At 37.8% G+C, this 10664-nt stretch overlaps 2 protein-coding genes and 1 long non-coding RNA gene across 3 annotated transcripts; 1 reads left to right on the plus strand and 2 right to left on the minus strand.

Moving 5' to 3' along the window:
- Positions 1-230: 230 nt before the first annotated feature.
- On the minus strand, positions 231-809 carry LOC141641070 (protein FAR1-RELATED SEQUENCE 5-like). The gene has a single exon (XM_074449747.1). It carries the CDS (start codon positions 807-809, stop codon positions 231-233), a length of 579 nt encoding a protein of 192 aa, XP_074305848.1.
- Positions 810-1123: 314 nt separating this feature from the next.
- On the minus strand, positions 1124-2056 carry LOC141641071 (protein FAR1-RELATED SEQUENCE 5-like). The gene has a single exon (XM_074449748.1). It carries the CDS (start codon positions 2054-2056, stop codon positions 1124-1126), a length of 933 nt encoding a protein of 310 aa, XP_074305849.1.
- Positions 2057-8453: 6397 nt separating this feature from the next.
- LOC141629916 (uncharacterized) lies at positions 8454-10440 on the plus strand. The gene is made up of 3 exons (XR_012537384.1): positions 8454-8500; positions 9545-9632; positions 10181-10440. It is a non-coding gene; the product is annotated as an uncharacterized LOC141629916 (long non-coding RNA).
- Positions 10441-10664: the final 224 nt, after the last annotated feature.

The raw sequence follows: 10664 nt of genomic DNA on the forward strand, positions 1-10664 counted from the left end.
ACACTTCTATTACTAATCATATCCAATCTAATATCTCTCAGTTTTTCAATCAAAAGCTTCATGTCGTTATCATCACACTCAGCTACGCTGACACAAGAATAAACCTCTTGCCACAGCTTAGTACTCAAACTTTTTCGGTCAGAAAACTTTTGAGAGACATCTATCAGTTTGCCATCTTTATCAAAGACAGGTTTACTCATTACAGCTTTTGTCCATCTTTGCATTATGTACTATTCTGGTATTTTCTGAAAATCTTGGTTGTGTAGAATCCAAAGGCAGTGCCTGCACAACAAGCCCATTCTCTGAAACCTAGAACAGGAACAAGTAATCTCCATGTTATCTGGTGAATATGCTACCTTCCATGACTTATTTGGCATCTGCAAGTCTGTTAGAATATATATTTTTGTCTCATCAATCTTCTCCACATCTTTAAAACGGCAATCAGACAAAGCTGCAACCAATTCTGTTTGGAAGTGTGAAAAAATGTTGTGCGAGTACATTTCAGAAGCATGGACTTCAAGGTTTGACTTTGTTTTCCGTGGGATTTTAGAGTGTTTGTTGTCACTGTTCAATTTGGACTGCTTGTGTCTTTGTACTTCCAAGGTACTCTCATAGCACACCCAAAACTCAACAAGGGTCAAATGAGGTGTGAGGAACCTGTCAAAGAAACTGTTTTCACTCTCAAACCTAGAAGTAACCCTCATCAAGCCAGACATTGAAACATCTTTAAAATAGGCACGGATCCACCGTTCCCTGAGATCGTACAAATCTGAAAACCACTCGTGTTCTACAAGTTGATAATCAATCATTATCTTCCCCCATTGTTCTTCGAACTCATCAGGCTCAAGTTGGTTGTTCCAAACACTCCTATTGAGCCTGGTCTTAAAATCCTCATCTTAAAACATTTGATAACTGACTTTTTCTCTTAGTTTCTTCATTATGTGCCACATGCACAGTCTGTGTGTTGACTCCTTAAACACTTCCGAGACTACCGACTTCATTGATTTGTCCTGATCAGTAATTATAATTCTCGGTTGGCACCCGCCCATTGCTTCCAAAAATGTCTTGAACAGCCATGTATAACACTCAATACTTTCATCACCTATCAACCCAGCTCCAAACGTTATGCACCTTTGTGGTGATCAACTCCTGTGAAAGGCACACACACCATATCGTACTTGTTTGTTACATATATAGCATCTGTTGATAAAACCTCACCGAACAACATGTAGTTCTTTATGCAGATCGGATCTGCCCAAAACACTCCAGCCAGGCACTTGTTTTCATCTACTATAAAATCAAAGTAAAATGAACTGCATGTGTCTTTTCTCCCAATAAGATTTTCAACAAACATTTGCGCATCAAAATTACTAATGTAGGTTTTTATGTCCCTGACAAAGTTTTTGAAATCAACCTCAGTAGCCCCAATGTTGTCGTTAACTCCACACAGCTCCTTCCAACCTCTATAGGCTTTCACACCACCTAGTTTTAGCACCTTTACCTTTGTGACAAATTGCTTCTGTACTTCTGTCATTTTTCGGTTTCCTTTCAAGAATATTGTAGATTCAGGCGTAGCAAGTGGATGGTTATGCGCTTCATCGAATCTGGTAACAATATAAGTTCCATTTTCTTGGTATTTAAACTGCACTAATGCACGACAGTCAATTCTTGTAATCGGCCTCACACGGCTTACGTCTGTCACATCAGATTCTGCATCATTCTCAGCAGTATCAGTATCAGTCCTCTTCCTTTTCCTACTTTCCTTTACACCTTGCCTATTGCAGACAACATTCCTTAATGCAAAACTGTTTGGTAACTCATTGCCTTTAATCCTTTTTGTCGTTGTAAGTCTTGGCGTAAACCCACAGATTGTACCATATTCTTTATAGAATAACTCTGCTGATTCTAGCGTTTCGAATACTTGTCTTACTTTAGGTTTCTTTTCCTCTGGACAGAATGGAATGTACTGGAGTCCATTTAATGTTTCAATTCTTGTCCTTGGTGTTTTAAAGCTGTTATTTGTAGAAGAAGACGTAGTTGCATCACTTGTACTCATTGTCTGCTTCAACAGTAGTTAAGTAAGTAAGTATATTAAATATTATTGCATCAATAATGCAGTAATCCAATTCTAATATGCTCTACAAAGATTGGCAATTTATTTCGTTGAAATAAAGGTTCATATATAATGTATTCCTGCGAATGTCCATTATCATTGTAATACCCCGTATTTTATATAATAAATTAAATGGATTTTATATAATAAATTAAATGGATATTATTATATATTAATTATTATACATTTTATATTACTAATTATATCGGGTTAATTGTTGAGTCGATAATTACATTAAGCTATCGTAAGTTAAATTAAGACGGGTTGTATATGATATTCGAAATGTGAGCTGACCCATTGAGCTGGCCCATTAGCCGTCCAGCCCATTTAACCCTAACCCTAACCCTAACCCTAAATACCCTAACCAACCAGCCTCCCTCATTTCTCACGCCCTCAACCCGCCTCCCTCCTTCATCAACCCCAAATCTCAGATTCACGCAAATAGAGAGAGAAAGAGAGTGAGCTTGGTGTTGATGGTGCTACAGGGAAGATCTAGAGGCCTTTGTCGACGGTCGGGGGTGGCCATGGTGGCTGTGTGGTGGCGGAAAAAGGTAAGCATTCACCCATCTCCTCTGTTTTTCGTATTAGTGTCGGGTTTTTGGGGGTTGTTGCGTGTCTTAGGGAGGTATTAAGGGTGGTGGTTGTCGTGGTATATGGGTAGTGTGGTGAGAGGCGAGTGAAATGGTGGTGGTTATGGCGGTGTTAGGTGGTGTTAGTGGCAGTTAATGGCGGCATCGACAGGGGAGGGTAGCAGCGGGTTTTAGATGTTTGCAGGTGGGTTTTTAGATGGGTAGTCGTGGGTGGCGCCACCGTGGACTTGGGGGAGGTCGAAACGGTGGTGCCACGTGTGTCAGATTCGTCATGCGACGGTGGTGTCAAGGGTGGTGGATAGGCGAGGTGGCAGGGGGTGTGTCGTGGTGGAAACCGAGCCAGAAATGGCCTGTTGAGGCGGCAGAGTAGCAGACATGGGGTATTGATGGTGGTGGTTCAGACCACCGGCGTGGGTCGACCACGTTGGTGGTGGCCGGAGGTGACCAGGCCAGACCTGGTGTCAGGCCTGGTGGTCGGCGGTGAGGGCTGGTGGTTGTTGGAGGGAGTTGTATCGAGTTGAAGGGGGTGCGTGTGTAGTCGGGTTTGATTCGCTTTATTATTTAAATTATCGTGTTTAGTAGTTAAATTAACTTCCGAGTTATTTAAAGAAGGGTTTTCATAATTTAATCGTTATATTTCGATAATGGGTCACATGTTTAATTAATTAATTTAATTCCGAGATTATTTAATTAAAATGATTAAAGACGGGTTTTAAATCGGGTTGTTGAATTGTTTCATGTTTGATTCGGGTTTTCTTAAAACGTTCAATTCGTTTAATATTTTATTATCACATTAGTTATTTAATTTAATTCCCGAGTCATTTGAATAAATTATTCCCGAGTCAATTAAATAATTTATTTAATTTAATTCCCGAGTTGATTAAAATAATTAGAGATGGATTTTGAGTCGGGACTGGTTAAAGTGGAAAGTTATTTTATCAGGAAAGTTTCTATTTTGGGAGATTGCTATACTTAGTAGTTAGTAATTATAAATATTATAATTGTTTTAGGTGACGGATTCGTGAAGGATCGATAATCAAATTCATTGCTTTATTTCTGGACTCGCTTAACTCGCTTAATTGGATTTGCTTTGCACTTGAGGTAGGGAAATACACTTGTCCTATTATCGTCATTGATCGAATTGTGTTGACTTGATTTCTGGTTGTTGATTTACATTATCATTTATATTCGGAAAGGTGATTGACTGATTTGATCGTATTGAGTATGATATCACAACATCGGGTAACTGGCATGATTTTATGGTTCATCAGTTCATTGATTTATATATATATTGTGTTGCATCAATTTCTTTTAAGCATTCATATGCATTGGAGTTGGAGGACGGTGTGGTGGTGATGAGATCGTGATACGACGTGATGTTGTGATAAGGCCCAGGGCGGGTTCTGCAGACCTGCCCGGATAACCTCACCGTTGAGTGGTATATCGACGACGGTCGATTGATAGTCTCTTAGGGGATCGGTATGGTCAAGGCGTTCCCGGTATGTGTGTGATTGAGTTGAGATGGAGATGGAGGTGGCGGAGTATCATGCATATCATATTTTATTGTTTCATTGTTTTCCCTACTCAACCTCGCGGTTGACCACTGTGTATTCGTGAACACCGTGACGACCCAAATATTGGCGAGCGACTTGACAGTTTAAGAGATAGGACGGGAGCTTAATGGGCGTGAGACACTGGATCAGACGACTTAGTAGCTAGATCATCATCTAGAAGACTTTCACTTTTATCTATGTCAATTCTTGTAATTTGAGTTGAAAAGAGTAATTGTAATAATTAAGTTAAAATTTTACATAAATTGCCTTGGAGTTTAATTTGTTATTCACTACCTCGGGAAACCGAGATGGTAACAGTCCGTTTTATTAGGGAATGTCTTGACGAGGACTTCTTTTATAAACTGGGGTGTTACAAAGTGGTATCAGAGCGAACGATCCTCAGGCCTAAACCAATGAGCCCAATGAACATAGGAAGAGTCTAAATAAAATGAACCTCGGGATAGAACTGTTAGGAGCACACTAAGGTAAGGTATGAGTTAGGGGCCCCCTCACACCGAACCTGTGGTCCTCTCAGTTGAACCGGAAACCATGAGTGTATACGAGAGAAAGGGTAGAATGGTTGCTTGAGGATGAACAGAAATTCAAATATCGTTGCCTAAAGTATTAACTGATTGATGCATTGATTATTGCTTAATTGAGTTGATGTATGCCTTGAGACCATATAATCTAACCATTATGCAGGACAACGCTACGGTAAGTAATTTGTATGAATGATGTGTTGATAGCACTACTAGGACTGAATAATATGCGGTTATGTGATCCCAAAGCCATGTTAGTATAGTCTTGTGATAGTAATAAGAAACACGATAGAATTTCATACCTTTAGTCATCACAATCGTGATTTAGATGTAATGAGTAGATCGAGATGCGAAGGGATTCTATGGGGTATAAGTTTACGTAAGTACAGTGTGAGATCTAAGTTGGTATGTATTAGTACCGGTAGTATAGTCGTAAGAGTTTGGAACATAGAAAACGAATAACTTAGTGATAAAACTTGTTCTGGTTGGTGTTACCCTTTAATTGACCTTACTACCATTTCTTTTCTGTTTATTGCGTATCGATGAAAATTTTATGAGAGATAGACTCGTGAGTTAGTATTCATTTAGCGTTGGTTTCATACTTATTTGATATACGAATAAGGAATAATAAATACTTTAGTGAGCTGTGGTTAGGAAGTTCTTGTGCAGTGATGTTTGACCCACGATTCTATAAAAGAAAATCCTCATTTAAATTGTGTTAATAATTCTCGCATAATTCCAACTCCACCGATCATAAAATTCACATGTGTTTTCAAATTGTTAAGCCACGAAAAATCTTGATGTCTCAATATTAAATAATAAGTTTTGCAAACTGACCCAAGTTTCAGACCAATTACTGTCACATGTTTGTCTTGATCAATTGAATTACAAAATTCTTTTAAAAATGGAATTCTTGTGCTTTAAACCTAATTCTTTTTCCCTGTGTTTTTAACTCTCCGTGTTTTGTAAAAGTAATATGAATCAAGTTTTAATCGAACGGTTACTTATTCGTGATCTTTGGAAGTTGCAACGTGAATCAAAACATTTAAAAGGTGCATTCGATGATAAAATTTCATACAATTGTTTGGTTAATTCATGAACTTTAATAATGTGAATTTATAATATTTTATATAACGGTAGTAGCACGCATGTTCAGTAGTTATGTATTTTAACAAGCGATAAAATTAAAACTTAGTTGATAACCTTGTTGGCATGATAGTATGAGTAAAATTAAATAGCTTAAATTGATTCTTAATCAATGGTGAAATATTTTATACGAGTCCAGTGTTTGCATATTTTATATATGTTTGGCATGTTGTAATATCTTTGGCGTATTCATCAAAATTGCATAGTGGTCGGATATATATATAAATATAAAACCATATTGTCATATTCGTGTAGGTTGATGACGTTAAAAGTTAATTTGATTTTTCTAATATACTCGCATGAAAATTATAATAATTATGCTTAAAAGTTTACACATGGATGGTAGTAATGAGTATGTCTAAATATTCACACGTGTAGGGTGTCATCTGAGTTCTAATGTCTTTCATATGAGTTGTGTGCCTAAAGTCATACTTATTACTTTCATTGTATTAAATTATTTCAATTGAACCCAAAACCTATAACATGATAATAAACAGTGTTGCTAATTCTTAGTGGATATATTCATCATTATATCGTCATAAAATGCTAAAGTGATTCTTACAATTGTATGGGCATGATATAGAGGAAACTGTTTGATGTAGCACAACATTTAGCATGTCTATATTCTCGAGTCATCACTATCAATTATATTTTAATAAGGTTTGTTTATGATAACTATGTTGGCAATATTATAATGGGATAACCTTTGATGATTCACATGATACGTGTCGGTTTAAAGGATAGTTGTTATAGTTACGTTTAATTGAGCCGTGAATATAATTGAGCAAAGAAGTGCAACTAAAATCCTGATGATTAAGGTAATAATCGTTCATTAATAAAGTTAGGACAGAAATGAATAAGATGAACCTATAAATTTCGATATATGAGTCGACACCTAAGCTTGTTTTGTTTAAAGGAATTGAATTAAGTTTATCTGCTTTTGAGTTTCGTAGTAAGCTGTAAATGGATCCTACGACGGCCCTGTTATAAGATTATGTTAAGAAAATTATTCACCAGCCAGTAAGAAAGTAAAAGTTTGTGAAAATAAAGTTAAATTTTGGTCATATGAGTATAAATTCGGAAGGAGATTTCCAGCTAGTGTCTGGTTGAATGGTTTCATGATAGTTGCTAAGTTTGGAGTAATGAAATTAGAACGGAGTCACAAGTAGTGGATTAATTTAGTCATGTTGTTCATTCATGTAGCGAATTGGTGGGTTGTGGTTAGTTACGAATGTCGAATCAGGTTGTCTTCATTTTATTGAGGATTCTGTGTCTTGACCTAGATCTGTACAATTAAGTAAAGGAAAGTCAGACTGGACCTATTAGGTTATAAATTTTCATAAATCGATTTATTAAGTTTTGACCCTAATTCTTTCTTAGGAGGATTATTCCCCTATGTTCTAAGGTATGAGATTACAATTTTTGGTCAAATGAATAATTACTAATGATTTTACTGGTAACGGTAGCCTCTTTCAGTTGTTAGCAGTGGTTTGAGAACTGTAGTTATAATAATGAAAGTTACGAGGACGTAACCATGTTTCTAGTTGGGGAGGATTGTAAAATCTTGATGCTTAATTTGCACTTGTTTGTAAGTTATAGTTGACCAAGTTGACGTTTAGTTGTGGGGTACCTATGCAAATGAGTTCTATATGTTTTGTTACTACTTCTGTTAGTTGGTTGAGACGTAAAAGGAGAGTATAAGTTAAACTACTGGTATTGAGTTATGAGTTGTGGGGCCTTTGTGCCGAGTTACATTTGCGGTCCAGTGCGACCATGATTATTGAGTTACTTGAGTTTGAGATCAGAATTTAGATGGAAGATGACGGTGTTCTCAGATAATTATATAGTTGTCATATATCTGTGTTCGCATGTAGTTATTAGTTGTAGTTAATTGGGTTAAGTAAAGAAGAGCTAAAACTTCGGGACGAAGTTTATTTTTAGGAGGGCAGAATGTAACATTCCGTGTTTGTCAAGTTTAATTGATGTGTCAAGTGGGTGTTAACCGTGTTAGAAATTCGTGATGTCCGTAAGTACAATATGCAATACCCTTTTGAGGTTTGGGTACGGGAGCGAACTTCGGGACGAAGTTCATTTTAAGGGGGGAAGACTGTAATACCCCGTATTTTATATAATAAATTAAATGGATTTTATATAATAAATTAAATGGATATTATTATATATTAATTATTATACATTTTATATTACTAATTATATCGGGTTAATTGTTGAGTCGATAATTACATTAAGCTATCGTAAGTTAAATTAAGACGGGTTGTATATGATATTCGAAATGTGAGCTGACCCATTGAGCTGGCCCATTAGCCGTCCAACCCATTTAACCCTAACCCTAACCCTAACCCTAAATACCCTAACCAACCAGCCTCCCTCATTTCTCACGCCCTCAACCCGCCTCCCTCCTTCATCAACCCCAAATCTCAGATTCACGCAAATAGAGAGAGAAAGAGAGTGAGCTTGGTGTTGATGGTGCTACAGGGAAGATCTAGAGGCCTTTGTCGACGGTCGGGGGTGGCCATGGTGGCTGTGTGGTGGCGGAAAAAGGTAAGCATTCACCCATCTCCTCTGTTTTTCGTATTAGTGTCGGGTTTTTGGGGGTTGTTGCGTGTCTTAGGGAGGTATTAAGGGTGGTGGTTGTCGTGGTATATGGGTAGTGTGGTGAGAGGCGAGTGAAATGGTGGTGGTTATGGCGGTGTTAGGTGGTGTTAGTGGCAGTTAATGGCGGCATCGACAGGGGAGGGTAGCAGCGGGTTTTAGATGTTTGCAGGTGGGTTTTTAGATGGGTAGTCGTGGGTGGCGCCACCGTGGACTTGGGGGAGGTCGAAACGGTGGTGCCACGTGTGTCAGATTCGTCATGCGACGGTGGTGTCAAGGGTGGTGGATAGGCGAGGTGGCAGGGGGTGTGTCGTGGTGGAAACCGAGCCAGAAATGGCCTGTTGAGGCGGCAGAGTAGCGAGACATGGGGTATTGATGGTGGTGGTTCAGACCACCGGCGTGGGTCGACCACGTTGGTGGTGGCCGGAGGTGACCAGGCCGGACACAGTGTCAAGCCCGGTGGTCGGGTGGGGGTGGTTGTTGGAGGGAGTTGTATCGAGTTGAAGGGGGTGCGTGTGTAGTCGGGTTTGATTCGCTTTATTATTTAAATTATCGTGTTTAGTAGTTAAATTAACTTCCGAGTTATTTAAAGACGGGTTTTCATAATTTAATCGTTATATTTCGATAATGGGTCACATGTTTAATTAATTAATTTAATTCCGAGATTATTTAATTAAAATGATTAAAGACGGGTTTTAAATCGGGTTGTTGAATTGTTTCATGTTTGATTCGGGTTTTCTTAAAACGTTCAATTCGTTTAATATTTTATTATCACATTAGTTATTTAATTTAATTCCCGAGTCATTTGAATAAATTATTCCCGAGTCAATTAAATAATTTATTTAATTTAATTCCCGAGTTGATTAAAATAATTAGAGATGGATTTTGAGTCGGGACTGGTTAAAGTGGAAAGTTATTTTATCAGGAAAGTTTCTATTTTGGGAGATTGCTATACTTAGTAGTTAGTAATTATAAATATTATAATTGTTTTAGGTGACGGATTCGTGAAGGATCGATAATCAAATTCATTGCTTTATTTCTGGACTGCTTAACTGCTTAATTGGATTTGCTGGCACTTGAGGTAGGGAAATACACTTGTCCTATTATCGTCATTGATCGAATTGTGTTGACTTGATTTCTGGTTGTTGATTTACATTATCATTTATATTCGGAAAGGTGATTGACTGATTTGATCGTATTGAGTATGATATCACAACATCGGGTAACTGGCATGATTTTATGGTTCATCAGTTCATTGATTTATATATATATTGTGTTGCATCAATTTCTTTTAAGCATTCATATGCATTGGAGTTGGAGGACGGTGTGGTGGTGATGAGATCGTGATACGACGTGATGTTGTGATAAGGCCCAGGCGGGTTCTGCAGGACCTGCCCTGGATAACCTCAGCTGTTGAGCTGGTATATCGACGACGGTCGATTGATAGTCTGCCGGGGATCGGTATGGCTGGGCGTTCCGGGTATGTGTGTGATTGAGTTGAGATGGAGATGGAGGTGGCGGAGTATCATGCATATCATATTTTATTGTTTCATTGTTTTCCCTACTCAACCTCGCGGTTGACCCTGTGTATTCGTGAACACCTGTGACGACCCAAATATTGGCGAGCAGACTTGACAGGTTTAAGAGATAGGACGGGAGCTTAATGGGCGTGAGACACTGGATCAGACGACTTAGTAGCTAGATCATCATCTAGAAGACTTTCACTTTTATTTATGTCAATTCTTGTAATTTGAGTTGAAAAGAGTAATTGTAATAATTAAGTTAAAATTTTACATAAATTGCCTTGGAGTTTAATTTGTTATTCACTACCTCGGGAAACCGAGATGGTAACAGTCCGTTTTATTAGGGAATGTCTTGACGAGGACTTCTTTTATAAACTGGGGTGTTACAATCATGCCTTTAAAGGAACATTTATTTTACTGCTAATGTTCATAGGAACTATTGTTGTCTATTTTGATATAGCATATATTTAATGTATTGAATGCTAATGACATTAAACAAAGAAATAGTCATAATATTATTTCATTAATATTAGAAAAATATTTACAAAAGCCATTTCAGGCTTTCAAAATGGTAAAGCCTACTAAGGCTC

This window comes from Silene latifolia, chromosome 2 (genome assembly GCF_048544455.1).
Source record: "Silene latifolia isolate original U9 population chromosome 2, ASM4854445v1, whole genome shotgun sequence".
Taxonomy (NCBI): Eukaryota; Viridiplantae; Streptophyta; class Magnoliopsida; order Caryophyllales; family Caryophyllaceae; genus Silene; species Silene latifolia.

Excerpts from the sequence above, each read along its gene's own strand:
- LOC141641070 (XM_074449747.1), bottom strand. The coding sequence starts at position 809 with ATGATTGATTATCAACTTGTAGAACACGAGTGGTTTTCAGATTTGTAC.
- LOC141641071 (XM_074449748.1), bottom strand. The coding sequence starts at position 2,056 with ATGAGTACAAGTGATGCAACTACGTCTTCTTCTACAAATAACAGCTTT.